The 22,652-nt window shown below is 41.2% G+C and overlaps 3 protein-coding genes across 10 annotated transcripts in view; all 3 read left to right on the plus strand.

Annotated features, from left to right (window-relative positions):
• Positions 1-6,229, plus strand: part of fasn (fatty acid synthase) — a 37,436-nt gene extending 31,207 nt beyond the window's left edge. For 4 of the 5 annotated variants that reach the window (XM_061811295.1, XM_061811293.1, XM_061811296.1 and 1 more), the window contains 10 exons: positions 103-304; positions 399-550; positions 820-911; positions 994-1,388; positions 1,529-1,720; positions 1,879-2,088; positions 3,867-4,078; positions 4,361-4,459; positions 4,703-4,954; positions 5,056-6,229. In XM_061811295.1, coding sequence (XP_061667279.1) covers positions 103-304; positions 399-550; positions 820-911; positions 994-1,388; positions 1,529-1,720; positions 1,879-2,088; positions 3,867-4,078; positions 4,361-4,459; positions 4,703-4,954; positions 5,056-5,193 — 1,944 coding nt within the window. In that variant the 3' untranslated portion in view covers positions 5,194-6,229. Of the gene's footprint in view, positions 1-102; positions 305-398; positions 551-819; positions 912-993; positions 1,389-1,528; positions 1,721-1,878; positions 2,202-2,286; positions 3,592-3,866; positions 4,079-4,360; positions 4,460-4,702; positions 4,955-5,055 lie in introns of those variants that run through there. The other variant, XM_061811297.1, reaches the window with a different exon arrangement.
• A 1,897-nt stretch (positions 6,230-8,126) lies between these two features.
• mettl9 (methyltransferase 9, His-X-His N1-histidine) lies at positions 8,127-12,182 on the plus strand. 4 transcript variants are annotated; one of them, XM_061811299.1, is made up of 6 exons: positions 8,127-8,854; positions 9,191-9,381; positions 9,454-9,663; positions 9,746-9,930; positions 10,149-10,255; positions 11,104-12,182. In XM_061811299.1, exons 1-6 carry the CDS (start codon positions 8,678-8,680, stop codon positions 11,188-11,190), a joined length of 957 nt encoding a protein of 318 aa, XP_061667283.1. In that variant the 5' UTR covers positions 8,127-8,677; the 3' UTR covers positions 11,191-12,182. The 4 variants fall into 4 exon arrangements, with proteins under 4 accessions (XP_061667283.1, XP_061667285.1, XP_061667282.1 ...); XM_061811301.1 differs by lacking the exon at positions 11,104-12,182 and adding an exon at positions 10,346-11,096 and having other exon boundaries at positions 8,128-8,854; XM_061811300.1 differs by lacking the exon at positions 11,104-12,182 and having other exon boundaries at positions 8,131-8,608; positions 8,691-8,854; positions 10,149-11,094.
• Positions 12,183-12,606: 424 nt separating this feature from the next.
• Positions 12,607-22,338, plus strand: kdelr2b (KDEL endoplasmic reticulum protein retention receptor 2b). Its single transcript, XM_061811302.1, has 5 exons — positions 12,607-12,806; positions 15,765-15,865; positions 16,075-16,233; positions 20,274-20,526; positions 21,298-22,338. The coding sequence occupies exons 1-5, from the start codon at positions 12,716-12,718 to the stop codon at positions 21,330-21,332; spliced, it is 639 nt and encodes a 212-aa protein (XP_061667286.1). The 5' UTR covers positions 12,607-12,715; the 3' UTR covers positions 21,333-22,338.
• The last annotated feature ends 314 nt before the right edge of the window (positions 22,339-22,652 follow it).

A 22,652-nucleotide genomic window follows, 5' to 3' on the forward strand; every position in this document is an offset into this window, starting at 1 on the left:
TCAACAATTCAAATTGGTTATTATTGAAATGAACTTTATCTATCGAAGAAGCACATGGATCAAGACCTGATGCATCCTTTAACTGTTTCGTATGTCACTTAGGTCTGTCAAGAGGCGACAGAAACATCTGACCAGACTGCTTCCCTTTTAACTATCCCAGCCCTCTGCCGGACATACTGCCTCGCCACCCACTCTTATGTTATCACTGGGGGACTTGGGGGCTTTGGCCTTGAGCTTGCTCAGTGGCTGACTGAAAAAGGTGCTCGCAAATTAGTGCTAACTTCCAGATCTGGGATCAAGAATGGTAAGAGATAAGAGGAGACTTTTGACGTGTAATAGCAACCTCCACGTCATACAGCATAGAGTCTGTGTAACTTTTCTATTTTAACTGTTGCTAGGTTACCAGGCAAAGTGTGTGGGTGATTGGCAAAGTCAGAATGTGGAGGTGTTGGTGTCGACCAGTGACGTCAGCACGCTTGAGGGAGCGGAAAAGCTCATTGCTGAGGCCTGCGATCTGGGTCCAGTGGGTGGTGTCTTCCATCTTGCCATGGTAACACTCTTCCGTCCTCATATAAAAGTGTTTAGATTTCAGAATTTTATGAGGCTGCCATCCATGCCCTCTTCAGCAATGGAAAGTCCATGTTGAGAAAAAGAACATATTGAAAATTAGCAATTGCAATCCCCATTTTTAGTGTTTTATTTCAATTAGTATTTTTTTCCCTTTAATTCCAACAAATAAAGCTAGGTGAAAACTGGGCTCATTATTTAATGACTGTCCCTCATGTATATTAGTTATAGTCCTTATTGTTATATTTGCAGGTGTTGAAAGATGGCATGTTGGAGAATCTGACTCCTCAGCAGTTCCTTGATGTTAACAAACCTAAATACGATGGCACCATAAACCTAGACAAGTAAGACACTGGTCCCTTCTTCTTTTGACAATCTAAGTATATTTGAAGGAATCTTACTGACACACTTTCACTCCCTCTATAGAGTCACAAGGACATCCTGTCCAGAACTGGCTTACTTTGTTGCGTTCTCCTCGGTCAGCTGTGGCCGCGGCAATGCTGGCCAAAGTAATTACGGTTATGCGAACTCTGCGATGGAGCGTGTGTGTGAGAAGCGGTGTCACGACGGTCTTCCTGGACTCGCAGTCCAGTGGGGGGCCATAGGGGATGTGGGTGTGGTCCTGGAGACTATGGGGGGGAATGACTCTGTGATTGGTGGCACCCTACCACAGAGGATCAGCTCATGCCTGGACGTGCTCGACCACTTCCTGTGCCAGCGGAGCCCGGTGATGTCAAGTTTTGTACTGGCAGAGCGGACCTTTATTAAGAACGAGACCGGAAGCAAGAAGGACTTGGTGGACGCTGTTGCTCACATCCTCGGTAATTTTTTTGTTTCATTTTTGGGGGCCCATTTTGTGAGGGGAAAAGTGTTGATCCTTTTATCTGGCATCATGTCGTTTTAGTTTATGCTTCTTTAATGTCTTCTGACCATACTCACTGATCTGGTACCTCCAACTTAGGTGTGCGGGATGTCAACAGCCTGAACTCTGATGCCTCATTGGCTGACTTGGGCCTCGATTCGTTGATGGGTGTTGAGGTTCGCCAGACTCTTGAGCGTGACTATGACATTGTGATGGCAATGAGAGAGATCCGGCAGCTTACCATCAACAAGCTGCGTGAACTGTCCAATAAGAAACCAGAAGGATCAAATGGTATCATTCCAAATGTCGATATTTCATATTACTCTTTGTAGAATGCCCGTGAGCCATGTGAGGATAAGTGGCTCAAATAATGGATGGATGTTTCTAGAATGAAGTGTGCTACATGTTTTTTTTTTTTTTTTTTTAATGACTATATAATTTCTCTGCAGTGAAAAGGGATGGGATCCGCACCTTGTCGGAGTCTAATCTGAGAGAGCTTCTAGTCAACCCAGATGGCCCCACCCTGATGTCACTCAATAATGTGCAGAGCCAGGAAAGACCGCTGTTCCTCGTCCATCCAATTGAGGGCTCAATTGCTGCTTTCAAGACGCTTGCATCCAAACTTAGTGTGCCTTGCTATGGCTTACAGTGCACCAAAGGTACTGTCAAGAATTTACCGTATCTTCCGGACAATCTCTCGTCATTTTTCATAGTTTGGCCGGGAGTGCGACTTATTCTCCAGAGCAACGTGTATGTGAAATTATTAACACATATTGTGCCAAACATATATATGCGTTCATCTGAGATGATACGCTGTGGCGACCCCGAAAGGGACAAGCCGAAAGGAAAACAACAACATTACATCTATCCATCCATTTTTCAAGTCGCTTATGTTATTTTCACACTGGCAACCATAAGGGGGCGCTCTAGACCTGTTTATCTGACTGGCGGTGAGCACAGCTTCCAGGTGAATCAGCCATCCAACTTTCCAGGAAGTCATTGGATGGCTCGACAAAGTATGGGCTTCCGTGACAACCAAAAACCATCCTGTCAAGATTCAGAAAAGGCTGGAATAAGATAGTTGTAACTGCCACTGACTATGAGTCTGACGTAGACGAGGAAGCTCCTCGTCGTCTACCTCTGGAGTTGGCGGACTTGTTTAGAAGTGACACAGAGGATGAAGATTTCATTAGATTTTAGATACCGGGTATTTGGAGTGACATGGATGGTTTTGGTAAACGTTTTAGTATGTTATGTATGCTATGGTTATCGGAATAACTCTGTTAACATACCAGGCACGTTCTCGGTTGTCATGTAACGTAAGCATACCGTTCAGCCTGATGTTCTCTCTATCCTGTTTTTATTTTAAATTGTTCATCATTTAAATTTTAAATGACATGTCTGTTCTTGGTGTTGGATTTTATCAAAAAAAATTCTCCCCAAATTCGACTTATACTGCAGTGCAATTTATACCGTAATTCCCGGCCTACAGAGCGCACCTGGTTATAAGCCTCTACCAGTACATTTGTAAAGGAAATACCATTTGCTACATACATACATAACAACTGTGTAAAAGCTGCAAGTTCCCGCATTCAAACCCACATTAAAACACGATATATTGACAAAGATGGTACACAGAGAGTTTAACGCTAGTGCTGCGCTAATGCTGACGCCGTTGCGCTAACACGGCTGGTTAAAAAAAAAACATACTGGTAAAAATCACTGAGACACGGCAGTAACACGCTAGCGCAGCGCTAACAGGGCCGCACTGGTAAAAGTCACTTCCTCGGTACATATATTCCACCGGTCTCACTCTTACCTTTTCCGCTCGAGTGCCCCCTTGCACAAGTTAGCTCCATCACCACATAAACCGCAGGGTTGAAAGTGTGTGAAAAAATTCGTGGCTTATAGGCCGTAAATTATGGTATGTTTTTATCTTTGTTTTTATGGATTTTATGGGTGTTATGACTTGTACTCTGGAGTGACTTGTCTGGAAAATACGGTATGTTAAATCAACCCCAGGAGTCAAAACTGTTTACTTCTTCCGATGTAATTACGGGATAGTGACTGAGCCCTGCTATAGCTTACATCTGTGAGTAAATGACACCCAATTGCCTATAGAGTACACAGGAGGGTGTCAAAGCACCATTTTGTTACACAAGACTATATAGCCTGAGCACAAAAACGCCAGATTTTTTTTTTTTTTTTTTTTTTGCCGGGTTCCCCCTCAAAAAATCTGAATAGGCAAAGTTCCGAATCCCGAACCACCAATATTTGAGGGTTCTCTGTCACAGGCAAATAAGCCAATGTACTTTTACTGATGTAGACTCATCTTTTACCATCTCTTCTGCTATTTAATGAACCACAATACCGTGTTTGCTGTATGGTTAAACTGACAAAAAATACATTTTATCAATTTCTTCCCTTTCCTCCACAGCTGCTCCTCTGGACAGCATCCAATCACTGGCAGCGTACTATGTGGATTGCATTAGACTCATTCAGCCAGATGGGTTGTACCGAATTGCCGGCTACTCGTTCGGTGCCTGTGTGGCGTTTGAAATGTGCACACAGCTGCAGAACCAGAAACGACCCGTAGAGAATCTTTTCCTGTTTGATGGGTCACACTCATATGTGGCAGCCTATACACAGGTTAGAGGTGCAAATACACATGCACAATCCACAAATGTCGTTCTGCCAAAAATTTCAATGTACATTTTCAGATCATTCCTAAATCAGTACCTACTACACCAACATAAAAAGTACTAAATGATTTTCGCCAATTTCTCAGTGAACAAAACAGTTTAATTTTCATGTGGTTTAAATATTGAATCTAAAAAACTCAAGTTCTCAGCAATGTAGAGTTCAAGGGCAGTCAACAATACTGTCAACTTTCACATAGTTTGTATTTTGAACATAGTATTTGGTTTTCAGAGCTACAGGGCCAAGCTGACACCAGACAAAGAATCTGAGGCTGAAACTGAAGCCTTGTGCGCCTTCATCCAGCAGTTCACAGATGCGGAGTATAGCAAGGTAAACAACCTGTGGCAAACACCACCACACCGGTTCTCGACCACCAATCTGTGTGTAGCTGGGCCACGCTGAAAACCACTTGAAATTTTGCACCTACCTAATTTTTAACATCATCAAATGTATTATCAAAATCTTTCATAGCCGTCAAGACTGAAAAATGTGGCCTAAATAGATTTGGTTAGGAAAAAAATGTGCACGTTGTTTTGCATCATAATCCTCCCATCTCCCTCTCTTGCTCACCAGCTTCTGGACACTCTTCTCCCACTGCCGGACTTGGAGGCTCGTGTGAGCGCAGCCGTGGATCTCATCACATCAACCCACAAGAATATCAGCCGAGAATTGCTCAACTTCGCGGCCACCACCTTTTACAGCAAGTTGAAGGCAGCCGACAGTTATATACCTGTTACCAAATACAACGGCAACGTTTTGCTCCTGCGCGCCAAAACTAGCAGCGAATACGGACAAAACCTGGGAGCCGACTACAAGCTCAGTGAGGTAAGTTGAATAATTTTGAGTACAAACAACAGAAGTTGGATTTGGTTTCGTAACCTTTTGCATGCCTACACAATTGTGCCCCCCCCCCCCTTCCCCTCCAGGTATGTGACGGCAAGGTGTCAGTGCATGTCATTGAAGGCGACCACCACACATTTTTGGAAGGAGAGGGAGTGGACTCTATTAGCAGCATCATTCACAGCTCGCTGGCTGAGCCAAGAGTCACCGCAAGGGAGGGTTGAAACATAACATTCCACATGCATATTACAGTTCCAAAACATTCCTCACCATTATCTTTATTATATATATATATGTTTAGCTTTGTTTTCTGTAGAAAGTATCCTAAATCTTGAACACTGCATGTTTACATTTTGTGCTATTGACCATTGTCTAAAATGTTCCTCATTGTCATTCAAATGAAAAAAATCAGTCCCCCCTTGAACATTATGAAACTGCTGTCGTAACCCATTGTTCAAAAGATGTTGATGAACAGAAATGTCCTTGATTGGATTTAAATGAGTTTCTACAGTTGAAGTTAGCTATAAAAATGTCAGATAAGTCAAAATTTTTAAATCTTTTTTATCTAACATCTTTATCCACTTCACATAATACAGGGTATTAATAAAGATGATCACATACATTAATGGAAGTACACAAAAATCTGCACTAAAATGCTCAAACTCTATCAGTATTATCTTCTGTGGCATTTTTTTTGTATCAAGTCTGTATTCTCATCAAAAGATTAAATTTGACAATAGGGTAATTTGTTAAAGCTTACCCCAAATCATAATGACATAAGACCACAAGTTGAAAAACAAACGCGTGATCTTAAGAGGTGAAAGCGGGTCAGTTTAGACAATTTTTTATTTCTGGCACACAAAAAACTGAATAATGGAAGACAGGAGAACCTTTTGTGGTAGTGTTACTGTTAAAAGGTGAAAAAATTATGCTGTGAGTTCTGTATATCCCTCCTACAAGTATGTATTTAAGTTCTTTATAATAACCTGTTGTACCTGGATGTTCATGGCACCTGTTGAGTTGGGGGGGGGTCTATTGTGTACTCGGATCTCTGCTGTTTGTGTACTTTTAACCATATCAGACTCATTGCCTCCAGCAGGCAGTTTGGTCCCCCGCAAGTAATGACTAACAAGAACCCTGAGACCAGTGATCTGGTTAGTGAAGGATTGGGAGTCAAAAAGACAGAAACATGCATTTAGTTATAGTAAAATCTCTTTCTGAGATGTATTGTTGCATCCAATAAAAGCCTCTCATGAAACATTTCATGACTTATTTTTATGGAAACAGAAGTGATGTGTGAGACTGTGGTGTGAAAGTGTACCCTTCCTATTTTTTTCATTTTTTTTTTTTTTTTTTTTTGCAATTCACACTTGTTTCCCAACAAATGCATTTAAATGTGAGTCAAAGACAATACAAGTAAATACAAAATCCAGTTTTTAAGTGAATATGGTTGTTATGGGAGAAAAATCCAAACCTACACAGTCAAGGGGAAAAAGTGGGGAGGGGGGAGTTCCTAAATGCTCTGGATGTTGTGGGGCTGTCATGGTTGTTATGCCTCTGCAACATCATGTGGACATTGGGAAAAGTGCCCCTGGATTGGCTGACTTGGTTGCAGTCCCCCTTTTTAAGAAGGGTGTGTTCCAACTCTATCCTTGTCAGCTTCCCTGGTAAGGTCTATTCCGGGGTGCGGGAGAAGTGGGTCCGTCGGGAAGTTGAATTCCAGATTCAGGTTGAGCAATGTGTTTTCGTCCTGGCCGTGGAACAGAGAAACAGCCCAACACCCTCGGAGGCACCTCAAGGGTGGATGGGAGTTCGCCCAACCAGTCTGCATGTGTTTTGCGGACTTGGAAAAGGCGTTTGATCATGTCCCTCAGGCGAGTATGGGGTACCGAACCCCCTGATATTGGCTGTTCGGTCCCTACAAGACAGGTGTCTGAGTTTTATCTGCATTGCCAGCAGTAAGTCGAACTCGTTTCTGGTGAGAGTTGCACTCAACCAAAGGTGTCCTTTGTCACCGATTCTGTTCATAACTTTTATGGACAGAATCTCCAGGTGCAACCGAGGTGTTAGAGGGAGTCCAATTTGGTGGCCTCAGTACTGCCATCTCTGCTTTTTGCAGATAATGTGGTTCTATTGCATCATCAAGCCGTGATCTCCAACTCTCACTGGAGCAGTTCGCAACAGTGTGTGGAGCGGCTGCGATGAGAAATAGCACCTCCAAATCTGAGACCATGGTCCTCAGTCTGAAAAGGATGGCGTGCCCTTTCCAGGTCAGAGTTCAAGTGGAGGAGTTCAGGTATCTTGGAATCTTGTTCACGAGTGAGGGAAGAACGGAACTTGAGATTGATAGGTGGACCGCTGCAACGTTTGCAGTGATGTGGACTCTATCTGTTTGTTGTGGTCAAGAGGGAGCTAACTTGAAAGGCGAAGCTCTCAATTTTCCGGTCAATCTCCGTTCCTACCCTCACCTACGATCACAAGCTGTGGGTCATGACTGAAACAAGATCCTGGATACAAACTGTAAAAAATTAAAAATTAGTTTCCTTTGCAGGGTGTCCAGGCTCTCCGTTAAGAGATAGGGTCGGAAGCTCAATTAGATGGGGGCTCCCTGGTGAGGTGTTTCAGGCACATCTCACCGGAAGGAGACCCAGGAGACGACTCAAGACATGCTGGAAAGACTTGCCTGTCCTGGGAATGCCTCAGGATCCCCGCGGAACAGCTGGATTAAGTGGCTGGGGAAAGGAAAGTCTGCCGTCCCTGGTAAGCCCACTCCCCCTGCGACCAAACCTCGAATAAGCAATAGAAGCTGGATGTATGAGTCAAAGGAGATGTCACTTTTATTTTTACTTCTTAAGGATTGAATGGTACTTTGAATACTTTTGTAAAATCTGTTTAATCCCTCAAATGTTTATTTTTACCCAAAACACCTTTTTCAAGAAAGATCTGGCTAAGACAGGCAGCATAAATACACAGTTATAGACATACAATTTACAAAGCACAACATCAGATCGAGAAATGTATTCAAGCAGCTTGAGTTAAAAACATTTAAGAACACCTGATTTCTGGCTGAGGGTGGAGAGTATCCATGTGTCTTTCTTCAAGTTTCTGTCCGAGTTTTTGGAATAAATTGCCCACGCAGGCCATTCAACCTGAGAGAACAAATATTACCACTACCACTGAGAAGGACGACTGAGCATTACAATTGAATTTGTAATGACCTTTTAGTATTCTGCATTTAGTATGTAGAAAGGGATTCCCCCCTGCACGCACTATGTTTTCTGATACTTTCAATAGGAAAACACTACACTTTTGGGGGAAAAGTTCGAATGTAGAAACTTTACAATGGTCTTTTAAGGCACCGTCCTAGTGACCCGGACATGTTTTGGGTTACACCGGAAGTGTATACGAGTCGCAATATTTGTTTTCATTCTGGGCAAGGACCTCACTGGAGACTTTAGCGCTGGGCAAATTTGGCCGGCTTTTTTTGTTTGTCTTTTCCCACCACACCCTCGGGTTTGTTTGACAATATTTTTTTTTTGGCAAAGTGTCGTCGTGTTGATGTACGATTGGTTGTTTTTTTTTTTTCCACTCGTTTCATCTTTTGTTTCAGTTCTACCAACATTCCGCAGTTCTTCTCGAGTGAGTTCGCTTCTTCCCGACGATATTTCTGCTCTAGTTTCCATTGCTCACTGAGGGTTATTTTCCATTATGTCTCATCTAGAGCTTAGGACATTGATTTTTGTGGCCTGGGTGCTTTGTTACGCCGTCTTTCTGTCCTCCATCAAGATGATATGGACTGCTAAGTACGCGCGAGGTCCACTGGCACGCTCACTTTTAGTGAACATGGTGAGCGAAGGTGAAGGAACAGCGGTGGAGAGACACGAGGTAGAATTGATCAGCACCTGAGGCAATTATAACTTGATACAATACTGAAATGACAGTGGTCATTTATTGCCGTCCGCAATATCTTTCATTTGATTTTTTTCAAAAGTTTTTCCATTCTGGTTTTATAATAAAATTCTTATAAGATGAATGGTTTTTTTTTTTTTTTGTATTATTATTTGGACGGTTCCTTTCTGGACATGTCTTGCAATCTGGTGTTGGGACCATCCTAGCACAGTTATGCTATTCTTTAGCTGCAAAATACTGAAGCGTAAATGGGTTGGAAGCACTCTCAGTTTGAATTTATGTTACCGTCATCCACTTTTTCTTTTATTTCAGTGGTACAAATGCTGCCCTGATCTACTGGGGGAGACTCTGCGACCTCGGTTTGTTCAGAGTCATCTGGATTCGGGCACCAAGGCTTTCCTCAAGCAAAGTATTGAGAAGTCTAACTGGTTGTTCACACAACTTTATCACTCCTTCGTATCAAGTGTCCTTACCCCTCTGGTGTCACGCACATCCATCAACGGGTGAGCCCAGAAGAAGACAACTAGTTTTTCCACATTTAGCAAACATTTCTACTCATATACTGTCCCGGTTAGGTTCCTGGGCCGTGGATCTATGTTTGTGTTTTCCATGGAGCAGTTCCAGAAACTTCTCAAGGTCGGACCAGACTGGAAGGCAGAGAAACTTCTGGACCTTGGAGCCGGTGACGGTGCTGTCACAGAAATTATGAGAGGCCATTTCAGAGAGGTCTATGCTACGGAGGTCTCGCCACCCATGAAATGGCATCTCCAAAGGAGGAATTTCAAGTAAGGATATAGAGGTGTGTTTTGTTTTTTTCTGGGTTTTTTTTTTTTTTGGAATGCAACAAGTGACTACCATCATCCACAGATTGATGGGGATCGACGAGTGGCATCAGAATGGCCTCCAGTATGATGTGATCAGTTGCCTCAATCTGCTGGATCGCTGCGAAGATCCTCTGCATCTCCTGCGGGACATAAGGCGATCGCTTGTTCCTCACACAGGACGGCTCATTCTGGCTGCTGTTCTTCCTTTCCAGCCTTATGTAGAAGTTGGTTAGTTTAAAGGAGACATAATATGACATTACAGTACGGATTTTGGGAACATCTGTTTCTCCTGTAGCCCCTTGAGACAGAAAACTAGTTGGCTCATCATCCTTGCATTTTCTGCTGGATTGTTGCTTAATAGTGACATACATTTTTTTTAAAGGTCAATCTTTTGTATGCCCATCACTAATTTAAAAATGTGACTCCCCCCTGTAATTTCTTTCTAGGTGGAAGATGGCAGCGTCCCCAAGAGCACCTAAAAGTACAAGGGAAAACATGGGAAGAGCAAGTCACTAACCTGTCACATGACGTCTTCCGAAAGTCAGGATTTGAGGTAGAGACTATGACCCGCTTGCCGTACCTCTGCGAAGGGGACATGTACAACGATTACTACGTTCTCGATGATGCCGTTTTTGTTCTCAAGCCCTCAAACTGGACTGAGGAGTCGTGTCAATGAAGAGTGAAGTTAAGGTTCACCTATTTTGCCAAAATGAACTTTGAAAGGGGAGTGTTGGAAGTCAGTGAAAGAGTGGATGTTTCTTAGCAAAAAAAAAAAAAAAAAACGGGATGAGAAGCTCAGGTTTTGTCTACAAACTATTCTGGATGACAGAGATACCTCATCATATTTTTTTAAATGTCACTTTATTCCCATACCCCAAAGTGGATGTACTGTACTTTATAGAAATGACAAGAGCTACATATTGCTATACTGTACTTCAATAAGTATTTTATTGTGTAAGAAGTATTAAGTCAGTGGCTTCTCTTTCCTCATCAATGTGAAAAATCATATCTAAAGTAATATTTATCTATCTGATTAAAATGACTGATTCATTGATTTTATACTGTATTTACATGCTGGTAATAGATTGTTCCCTAAAATCCTAAAATGAAAGCATGAAACTTTTTTTCAAATACTTTACTTTAAATACCGTACAGTTTTTAAAAATGTACCAATATTTACTGTAAATCTGTTGCTATGTAGTGAAACAACCCAACTGAATATGTATAGATGCAAAGATAAAACCAAGTTGGCGTTAAACTTCATATTGAGCCATTATTGATTGCTTCTTTCCCATTATAATTTAAATGAATCCACAAAATAGCAAACAAAAGAACTGATTTGATCAACTTGTAGATATTGTGATGTTTTACGCATTTATCATTTGTTTTTGGTATTTGTAGAGTTGGTGCTTTCTACCACATAGGTACAGAACCAAGATTAAGAAGTTCCCATCTTTTGTGATTTATGGGCGATGCCACATAACCTGACTGAACTGTCGTGCAGTGGTTTGCCGACTGTTTTTCCCGTGATGTTAAAGCCCAATAAATAGTATATAAAGCATCAAAGTGTGTTTTACGTCAATACTTTAGATTCCTAATTCGTAATTTGTTGGGTTGTATCTGTACAGTACGGTATGTAGAATACCAATATACCACACCATGTTGACCTCATGACAAATGTGTACAATTTAGATGGTAATGGTTTATTTAAAAATTCAGATAAGTAAAACTAAGGGTTTTTTGGTATCTTTATGCATCTATTTTGAGGCAAACCTATACTGCATACCTCTTTTACTGTTTATACTGGCCACCCCAAGTTGTCCCAAGAACAGGCCTTGTCATTTGTCCCCAAACAAGTTGAGTGGAGAGGTTGGCTTCTATAAATGGACATTTTGCTGCCACCAATGCAAATGCTAGCTCAAAACAAGGAAACCCTGGACATTGATTACTGGAATCATGTCCTGATCGGTGTGATGAGTCCAATATAAACCCTTTTGAATCACCTTGTGGCAACCGATTGAGGAGCACAAAATACAAGCGTCTCTCTTTCCTATAGTCAAGCAAGGTGGTGTAACTATCATGGTCTGGGGCTACATGAGTGCTCAGTGACAACCATCAAGATCAACATTGCATGTACTGTGACATATTGAGACAGGATGAGTCCCTCCCCACTGGGCTGCAGTGCAGTATTCCTATAGAACACCTCCAAGACGACCACTGTCTTGCTAAAGAAGCTGAGAGTGGACTGGCCGATCATTGGACATTTTAACTTAAGAGATTAATTTAGTTATGTGGCCAGCAATTCTGACGTTACGGCGTTGCATTCAATTATTCAGGGCTATTTTAGCGACTGACTGCTTCACACAGTACCAAAGTTTTATTTCTTTAGTGTTGTACCATGAACAATACAATAAAATATTGACATAAATATGGAGTGTACTCCTTTTGGTGATACTCTAGGTATTACTATTGCAGAATCCTGACATGGCAAATATTTGTATTGAAGACGGTTCCTAAAAGACTTTACCTTTTCCAATTGCGAGCTGTCTTGGGCCGATATTGCTAAAAAGATTTGCATTTGCTCGGCTTGAATAAATGAAAACTTTTCATGCAAACTATAGGAATAGTCAAAAGTTAGAAAATACATATAAGGTCACGCGACTTTTCTTCCTTTACCTCTACGCCAAATTAAAGGAGAAAAACCTACTTTGATGTCAAATACAATGTTGTGCGAGGAAAATTATAATTTAGAATGCTTCTGCTCTGATTGGTCGATCCGGCAGCGGATCCCATCTCCTATTGGCTATTGAAGGACTCGTCACGGACCCGAGCCACGTCGCTCACTACTCGCCATTTTCCCCAATCTTAGCGAGCTATACTCACTTTTATCTTCTCTTCCCCCCCCCCCCCCGCCCCCCAAAGCTAAAAGGCCGCACGTTTTTCGTCACCAGACGCGCTTTTAGATCATCGTAGACCCTTCATTCCTATCTCGTTTGCTGGAGCTCTCTGCAACATGAATATCTTCAGGCTAACTGGTGACCTGTCCCACCTAGCAGCCATCATTATTCTTCTGCTTAAAATATGGAAAACCCGCTCGTGTGCCGGTAAGTGGCCGCATATCTTCACCGGCAGCCTTCAGCATTTCTTTTAAGAGCGATAACTAATGCCACGTGACGTCACACTCTACCATGATGCATTTGGAGGTGGATCACAGTCGCTGCTAGTTGTAGCTAGCTTTGTTAGTACTCTCGGCCGCACAGTTTGATTGTCAGAAAGTTTATCTCAGAACAACTGCCGGTGTTGTCTCTCCCCCCCCCCCCCAACTCGTTGCATCTGTATGTCATTTAAAAAAAATAGATGCGTGTAAAGGATGTGGTCTATTCAGCCTCTGACTGACGTGGCATCTAATAGCATCCACAAAGGGAAAATATTACACCCCAAATAAGAGAAACTTGGTATGGCATCCCGCACCGTTCATCGAGTTGCCTGCTTGCATGCATTTAGTGCAATAAGGCGCTTAGAGGAGCATTCAAATGTTGTTTGTTTTGCCTCCCTGCTGTTTCAGCAACTTCAGTCCAAAATGATTGCATTACAAACACGTATGGGCTACATCACCACAATATAATGAGATCCGGTACAATTTTTTTTTTTTGTTCATTATAACGATCATTTGAAATTTTTGCAGCATTTTGGTGGAATTCCTTTACCATAACGTTAAAGTGTTGTGGTCGTTTGAGGCATTGCAGTTAGAATCTACAGTGGGAGTGTCCACACGTTTTAAGGATGCACGGGCCATGTTTAAACTTCCTTTATTAAATGCAATCTACTAAGCAATTATGTATTTATTAACTATTATTTAATTGTAATTAAGAGAAAATCTGTTCCATCATAGCTTTCTCTGAAAGGCATTGAGGCGTGCATTTTAAAATTATTTTTAAGGTCATTACTTAGATTAGGACCAAGCAGTAAGTGGAGGAAACAATTTTTGCTCATCTTCATGAAACGTAATGAAGACAACTTTCATTATTTGGGTTGTAAATGTAACATAATAACAGCCTGAGTCGTTTTTAAAGGTCAAGCGTCATCCCTATAAACATTCTAAAATATATAGTGAAAGGAAAAATACATATGACATTATTCACTTCAATGTCCACACGAAAAAATAATTATGAGCGGAGAGCACGTCATCCATGCGCAAAGTTGCGGAAGTCTCATTCAACATTCAAGCGGTTGCCATATTGGCTGCATTTACTATCCGTGACGTCACCCCGGACATTCGCCATTGAAAACACGCTGCGGCCCATGCTGTGGGACAGACACTGAAGCTATTTTCGAGAAAAAAAAAGAGAGAACGTCTCACAATCGAGTCAAGTGTCCGGGGCAAATATTATCCTATCGTTTCGAGCCATATTTAGATTATATGCGGATCCCTTCTAACTAACAACAGACTCCCAGACAGTATGACAGTATGTAGCGTACTCAGCCACGAGCGATGACAACACCGTAAAGCGGCCCGGCTCGGCACTGTGATAAGCCACTTCGGCGCCGAAGATGAACCCCCCCCCCCAGCCGAAGGCGTGACCGGCAGACGCTGCACTGAAGCCATGACTGGCTCATACATAGTGGCGCGGCGGCAACAGACTCCCACAGAGTATGTATGAGCCAGCCTGGCCTAAGCCGTGCTTGTCCGCGAGGCACGATGTGGCAGCCTCCGGAGGCGAGCTGACACGGCAGCCTTTGCGGGCGAGCCCGAAGCGGAAGCTGTCCGACGCGCACATCGACACATTTGGCACCCCTGTCATACGTACGCAGATCTTTTGTTACATTATGAGAGACGGATTACATGGTCCGCCCCAAACTATTATTTTTTTTTAGTAGCTGTATACACACCTGCCTGTCATTTGGAACCCACAAAGCTCTCGTCCATTGCACCTGTGCAATCCATTTTTCATGATGAACCAGGTCTCTTGCAAATTTATGAAGGGTAAATCCCTCGTCCCGAGTGTTCAAGGAATGTCCAGCAATGCAACGAGCTGGCATTGTGGCTAACACGAGGGAACAACAAGCTACCTTCCCGGAGGTAAAACTAATTGAAACAAACGAGTCCACTTGAGGGCCGTCCTGCCATGTACGTCACTTCCTGCTTCTCGAAAACAAATCCCTCGAGAGGATTTTCATGGCGGGAGTTACAAAAAGCTGTATACGTCAAAATTATGTTTTGTGGTGAAAAAACGCATGGGTCTACGTCGGCTGTCGTTTTTTCATTAATAACATACTAAAAATCATGCATTTCATGACAGTGGCACCTTAAGTTACTCTCACAATCTTCTTTTCCTTTCGGCTTGTCCTGTTAGGGTTCGCCACAGCGTGTCATGTTTTTCCATCTAAGATCAGGTTCTCAGTCATGCAGGTAGTAATAGTAATCAGCACTGGTTGAATCAAAGCAAATCGACTGATTTAATATGTTGGGTTTAAAAGTATATATATTTTTTCCAAAAACTATACAATAAATTTTGCAATTATGCTGACAATATCCACAAATCTGGATCTGGAAAAGCTCTGTGTTAGAGACTGAGAAAATGAAAGGTGGGCCATAAGTGGCCCTCCAGCCATAGTTTGGACATGAATTGGATGACAGGATACAAAGTTATGTTTTCAATATTTTGGAAAAGCTAAATGAGTTAACCATCTTGTTAGTTGGACACACAATTGCATTCTTGATAGTCAATCAATTTTGACTATGATTTATAAAAATGAAAGCAATTTGACAAATCTATCTACCTTGTGTTTTGTTTTCTGCTGTTGTCTATTGCACAGATCCAAAATTTTCCTGACACCAATTATTTAGAGTATGGTTCTGCTTTGTAACATTGTAATTCAGATAGCCATATCATCAATTATATACTTACTTACTGTACTTGCAAAAACTAAACTTGCCCACGTAAGAGTCTCTATCAACATAGTACCCTACATAAATGGGGGAAATTGCTCATTATTAATGCATAAAATGTAGGTACTATTCAGTATTTTAAATGGAGCAAATGTTTGGTGTCCTTTGTCAGGAATTTCCGGAAAGAGTCAGGTCCTGTTTGCGTTGGTGTTCACCACTCGCTACTTGGACCTGCTCACATCCTTCATCTCCCTCTACAACACAACCATGAAGGTGAGACCCATTGTTCATCCTGATGTATTTGTCCTTGATACCCGTTTTCCTCTCAGCATTTCAACACATAGTATTAAGGCCTCACCGGTATGCTGAGTTAACACACCTTTGTTGACTTGCGGTGGCTTGACTAGATGAGAGTAAATACATATAACGTTTCTACTTGTTTGAACACAGCAGGCGTGAATGTTTGCCATTGTGTCTTCCAGATCGTCTACATCGGCTGTGCATATGCCACCGTGTACCTGATCTACCTGAAGTTCAAAGCAACTTATGATGGAAACCATGATACGTTCCGAGTGGAGTTTCTCGTCGTCCCCGTCGGCGGCCTCGCATTTCTTGTTAATCATGACTTCTCTCCTTTGGAGGTCAGACATTCCCCATGTTTGCATGCCCCGTATTGATGAGAGTACCAGAGTTCTGGAACATTTTTGGTTCAGCATTGTGACATACTGTCAACACTATTTACACAGTGACGTCAAGCACAGTGTCCTGACGTAGTAGTTACAATGTGGAGACAGTTAAATTGAGTAGAACTATCTCTAGAAAACAAACAAAATACAGGACTCTTGTCGACATGCATGTGTGGGAAATCAATGTTGTGACACTTTTGGGTGAACTCCCCAAGTTTGTTTTGCTTTGTTTGTAAATCCAACACAGAAAACTGTCTGTAATAGCAAAGGAAAAATTTATGGGTCCCATATTTTTTTACATTTTATTTACAGTGACGCGAAAATGTTTACCCCTTCCTGCTTTTTTTTTTTTTTTGGTCACACTCAAATGCTTCCCATCATCAAACAAATTAAAATGTTAGTCAAAGACAAGTAAATATTAAAAGCATTTGTTAAATAAAGGTTTTATTATTAAGGAAGGGAAAATAAATTCAAACCAACATGGCCTTGTGTGGAAAGTGATTGGCCACTAAACGTAATGACTGGTTGGCCCATTCTTAGCAGCAACAATTAATTAAATGTTTCCGATAACTTGCAATCAGTCTCTTACAGCGCTGTAGAGGAATTCTGGCCCACTCTCTTTGCAGGATTGCTGTAATTCAGCCATATTCAAAGGTTTTCAACAACAAAGTGCCTTTTTAATGTTGTGCCACAGCATCTCAATTGACCCCTCCGTACAGGGCACTGAACCACGCCTCCTGAAGTGACGTCACGCCACGTGCGCCTACGTCAGACAAACAATTAGCAAAAAGGGCGGCGCAGCAAGAAAAGAATAGAGCGAAACTGTCCGATTTACCGGCTGATTTCTCACTCGCATTCTTAGCTAACAGTAAAATATTGTTGAAAAGCAGACAGCAGGGCTTCAAGTATTTCAGCGAGGGGTATTTCAACGGTATGTACATGCATATCGACGGAGAACCATTGATATGAGAGCAAGATCTTCCAGAGTCAGAGGAAGACCGAGAAGCCACATAATATAATATATTATAACCCAAAGACGAATTCGTCATTGACAGTTTCCTATTTTCGTGTTACATATCACACTTGTGTGCAGAATCTGTATATGTATCTGTATAGCCGTTTGTGAACCGCCGTATGAAGGAAAAGAAGGCGAGGCTTGATTTACGAGTTGTTTCTGTCGTTTTCTTTGTGTAACGTCACGCGCTCCCCTCAATAATTATTCTTGAATTAGTGCCGAACCTACGTAAGTCCCGACCGAGTACGACAATCACTACTTTAGTGTCCTCAAACATCCTTCCTTCAGTCTTGGTGTCTCGGTGCACGTCGAAGGCTTTTATGACTGCTAGTCCGGTTTAGCTTAGCTCACCGCCGAAGAGACACGTTTGTGCAGTCAGATCATTGCAAAATATCGCTCAACATAGATCAAGTGTGTCAATCATTCACACTTAGCTATGTTATGCAAGCGAAGAACTGCTAATTCATTTATATGAGACTTATTGAAAATCAAATATAGGGCATACCTTCGTGCAAACACAGTCCGGTTTACCGTAGCCGCGAACAAAGGGACATGTTTGTGCAGTCAGATCATCGCAAAATATCGCTCAACACAGATCAAGTGTGTCAATCATTCACACGTAGCTATGTTATGCAAGCGAAGAACTGCTAATTCATTTATATGAGACATGTATTGAAAATCAAATACAGGGCATACCGTCGTGCAAACAAACAAAGTCCGGTTTAGCTTAGCTCTGGAGCGCCGAACAGAGACGTTTGTGCAGTCAGATCATCACAAAATATCGCTCAACACAGATCAAGTGTGTCAATCATTCACACGTAGCTATGTTTTGCAAGCGAAGAACTGCTAATTCATTTATATGAGACATGTATTGAAAATCTAATATAGGGCTTACCTTCGTGCAAACATATCTGTTCCGGTTGATGGATTCAGTTGATCATGCTGTCTTCCACAAAGTTTGATCCATCAAAGACATTTTTCGTACTGGGTCTTCGGTTTTGGAAAGGGTACGAATTGAACTCCACCAACTAGCCTTTCAGGATACCTGTCGTCACTATTATAAAGTCTGTGACTTGACCTCTTAACCATATCTATTGTTAAAGAACCCAAATACGCGATAAAACGCTAACAGAAGCTATACTGGACCATACAACGTTGTCTGGGAAAACTGCGGGTCCAAAAAAGGGGCATGGTTTATGCAGATCTCTGGCCTCTGATTGGTCAGCGACGCGCATGACGCAATTTCTACGGAGGGGTCAATTAGGGTCAGGTCAGGATATTGACAAGGCCACTCCAGAGTCGTCCCGTCCCCCCACAGCAATTCAGAAGTGCACTTAGTATTGTGTTTTGGCTCATCCTGCTACAGAACCCAAGTTTGTTTTAGCTTTAGGTCACAACCAGATGGGCAAACATTCTTCAGGAATTTTTTTGTAGAATTCATGGTTGCATTTATCGCAACATGTCGTCCAGTTCCTGAACAATTAAAACAGCGCCAGACCATCACACAAACGCCACCATATTTTTCTGTTGGTAAGATGTTCTTTTTCTGAAACTGTGTTACATTGATACCAAAGGGAATGGAATGTATGCATTTCAAAAAGTGAAAACTTTTTTTCTCATCAGACCACAGTCTTTGAGATCATCAAGTTGTCTTCTGGGAAAATGAGATGAGGCTTGATATTCTTTCTACTCACCAGTGGTTTTCGTCTAGGAATTCTTCAATTGAGGCCATTTTTGGCCAATCACTTTCTTAAGGTGAAGTCATGAACACTGATCTCAATTTAGGCAAGTGATGCCTGCAGTTCTTTGGATGTTTTATTGTTTTTTTTTTTTTTTTTTTTTTTTATGACCTATTGGATGAGTTGTCACTATGGTCTTGGGATAATTTGGTCGGCCGGACACTCCTGGACAGGGTCACCAGTGTTTTCACCATTTTAGGATTATGGCTCTCACTGTGGTTTGCTGGAGTCCCAAAGCATTAGAAATAGATTTACAACCTTCTCCACACTAATAGATCCACCAATAAATCTCAATTCTTTTTCTCCTTTATTCCTGAATTTATTTATTTATTTATTTATTTTTAACATCTCATATCAACTTCTGAGGATCTTTTGATCTACTTTAATTTTTGTCAGACAGGTCTTTGAGGACAGGTGTGAAAGAATCAAAGCTGAGTGCAGCTGGAGAGTTTGAATTTGGGTATTATTATCCATAGTTATGTTTTTACAAGAAGGGCAATCGCCTTTTCACACAGGGTCATGTAGGTTTGGATTTTTTTTCATCTTAATCAGAACAACCTTCATTTAAAAATTGCATTTTGTGTTTAGTTTTGTTGTCTTTGACTATTAATTAAATTTATTTGATGAAGGGAAACATTTTTGTGTGACAAACATGCAAAAAAATAAATCAGGAAGAGGCCAAGCACTTTTTCCACACTACTTTAGACCTCCCTAACGTCGTTATTTTGCTGGAGGTGCATTTGGGATTAGCCTTTGAAGGTAATAAGAGTGAAAAATGAAGTGAGAGAGACAATGACATTAGTCAATTATTTTCCAGAATGAGTGCTTTAAGAGAAGGATGCTATTTATGTGGCACAGCTTGAAGCAGGCATCAGGTGCAGATGGGCCTGGCTCAAATTGGAGGCTGAAACAAAAAAAGAAATTGGGCAAATTTCATTTCAATCCTGAATTTTTACATCATGTACTTACTTGAGTGGTGTAAATATGTTTTTCTGTGGGAAGAAAAATTACTTTGGGCTTTTTCTACTCTTCAGTCATGCAGATTGCTTAGTTTGTTATAAATTAAAAACATTTTCTGCGGTAGCCCAGGGGATTTATCCCCCCCTCCTCTTTTTTGTTGTTGTTGGTGTTGTTGTCACCTTTTGCATGCGTTTGTTTGGTGTTTGCATATCTCTAACTAGCATAACTACAGTTTGATTTTGATGACATGATGGTTTGAACAAATATGGGTTCTGCTCCAGATCCTGTGGACTTTCTCTATCTACTTGGAGTCTGTGGCCATCCTGCCACAACTCTTCATGATCAGCAAGACGGGCGAGGCCGAGACCATCACCACCCACTACTTGTTCTTTTTGGGACTCTACAGAGCTCTATACCTTGTTAACTGGATATGGAGGTTCTACTTTGAAGGATTCTTCGACATGATTGCCATCGTTGCAGGGGTGGTGCAAACCATCCTCTACTGCGACTTTTTCTACTTGTATGTAACAAAAGGTAAGTCATCCTCCTCTTCACATCCGTCATTAGATATGCCGTACTGACAGTTGGACCTTGGACACGTTTACGACAATTTATTTATTTAAACCAGGTAAGACAGTTGAGAACAGGTTCTCCTTTATAATGCTGACCTGACTGGTGACAGCAGAGTGGGGGGAAAAAAGCCAAAATAAAAGCAAGTACAACAAGCTGTAGTATGTGGTGTACACAATATATAACCAAACCCCCCCCCCCCCCAAAAAAAAAAAAAAAATTAACTTGTAATTGATTAGTGTTCTTGATAAATACATTGGATAACATTTTGCTCAAAGAACACATGTAAGATGTTCTACTTTCTTCTGTGTTCTGCTTTCCCATCCAGTATTTATCAGAGAAACCTTCACTGAGAATATTTTCTGATAAAGCCACAAAAATTGTAGAAATGTTTCCAGTGCAGTTATTTTTCAATAACATTACAATACAGTCAGTATTGTAACTTGGAAGGGTTTAACTATTTATTTAACCTGCATGCATATGTACTTTAGATGAATGAAACTTTGTTCTCTTTAAGATTTGTGTCTACTCTGCTGTTTTTTTAATGTTGGTTATAGTGGTGGTACTATTGTAAGTAGTCTGTTACGGAGAAAATACTTGACACACACAATGGCCACGTGAAGTTGTGCATTGTGAGGGATTAACATTGGGGTTAAAACTGACTTGGAAGGAATTGCGAATTGCGAGTCTTCTGTGTTCGTTTTGTGTTTTTAATTTTTCCTCTTCTCATTTTAGTTCTGAAAGGAAAGAAGCTCAGTTTGCCTGCCTAAGTGCCTGCCACAAAGGAGTGTACTGGCAGACTGAAAGAGGGGGACTGGCTGGGAGGAGGAGATGCAGTGGACACCTCTGACCCCTAGTTTCCCCCGTACCACAATTTCTTGCTCTTCCCCTCCGGCCAGAGTAAGATGCCTGAGACAGAAAAAAAGTAGGAGTGGCTGGCTGCATCGTCTTCTGACCAGCTTCAAAACATCTGCAGAATCTAGTCCGGGCTTGCTGGGTATCTGTTTGACGCATCTTGCATTAATTTGTTTTTTTATTACTTTGTATAAAATGGGGTGGGAAACATTTTCTACATTAAAAAAAAGTTCTCTGAAAATATGTAAGATTTTGTTTCATTTACAAATTCATTTGGCCTTGTATAATATTGAAATGGTTACGTGGGATATAATTCAGTTTGAGATTTTATGTACATTCTAAATGCAGATTCCTTCACTTTTATGTTAGGAGAAAGGAAATACGTACAAACTTACTGTAATTGTATTCAGTTTTAGCACAATTGTTTCCCCCATTGTATGACAGTAACAATTTGCTGAGTGGGGAAAAAGCATAATTGGAGTTTAGGAGTAGTATATTATTGAAATTCTTTCGCAGTTGATCAGTATCAGTTGTGTTCTATCATGCCACGTTGTTGCGTAATTGCTGAAAGAAATGTTGCACATTTCCTTAAAAATCACAGTAAGCACTTCTAAAGCTAAATGGCTTTCTCCAGACAGCAAATTCACTAAATTTTCTAGTGAAATACCTATTTACTGTTAGAAAATGCAGATTTATATTTTTGTTGGGTGCAGATATTTATGTTCATCTTATAACTCGTTTGTAATGAACAAGAGTCAGAATTGTCCCACTGTTGTGTATAATTGTAACTTTTAGAGCACTCTTCAGCTCTCATTTGCCTTTGGTTTTACAGTGTTCATTCATGCAAACAATTGAAGACCTTTTGAAATTATCCGAGCAGTTTCCACATCAATGCCACCACAAATAAAGATAATAAAATAACTTGTCTTGTAGCTGTTACTATTACAAAGACAGCGCAATTCAGTACATTACACTAGTCATTGCTTTCATTCAAACTTATCAATTGTTAATAATACAGCAATCAATATCAATACCCAACTTACACATTCGGCAACACAGCTCTAAGCACTTCTAACACACTTAAGGCAAAGAACTCACAGGATCAATAAATGCATTGTTTCATTCATCTTTTTGTATAGTTCGATGAGACCCGTATTTAACAGATACCAGCCATAAAGAAAGTTTTTGCAAGTTCGGTGAATCAGCTTCGAATGAATCGAGAGAAAGCCTAGGAC

Source organism: Syngnathoides biaculeatus, chromosome 22 (assembly GCF_019802595.1).
Source record: "Syngnathoides biaculeatus isolate LvHL_M chromosome 22, ASM1980259v1, whole genome shotgun sequence".
Classification (NCBI taxonomy): domain Eukaryota; kingdom Metazoa; phylum Chordata; class Actinopteri; order Syngnathiformes; family Syngnathidae; genus Syngnathoides; species Syngnathoides biaculeatus.

Bases quoted from the DNA above. Each gene is read 5' to 3' on its own strand.
- mettl9 (XM_061811298.1), top strand. From the start codon at position 8,678: ATGTCTCATCTAGAGCTTAGGACATTGATTTTTGTGGCCTGGGTGCTT. The intron at 9,382-9,453 runs GTGAGCCCAGAA...TGTCCCGGTTAG, and splicing joins TCACGCACATCCATCAACGG to GTTCCTGGGCCGTGGATCTA. The intron at 9,664-9,745 runs GTAAGGATATAG...CATCATCCACAG, and splicing joins CTCCAAAGGAGGAATTTCAA to ATTGATGGGGATCGACGAGT.
- kdelr2b (XM_061811302.1), top strand. From the start codon at position 12,716: ATGAATATCTTCAGGCTAACTGGTGACCTGTCCCACCTAGCAGCCATC. The intron at 12,807-15,764 runs GTAAGTGGCCGC...GTCCTTTGTCAG, and splicing joins GAAAACCCGCTCGTGTGCCG to GAATTTCCGGAAAGAGTCAG. The intron at 20,527-21,297 runs GTAAGTCATCCT...TTCTCATTTTAG, and splicing joins CTACTTGTATGTAACAAAAG to TTCTGAAAGGAAAGAAGCTC.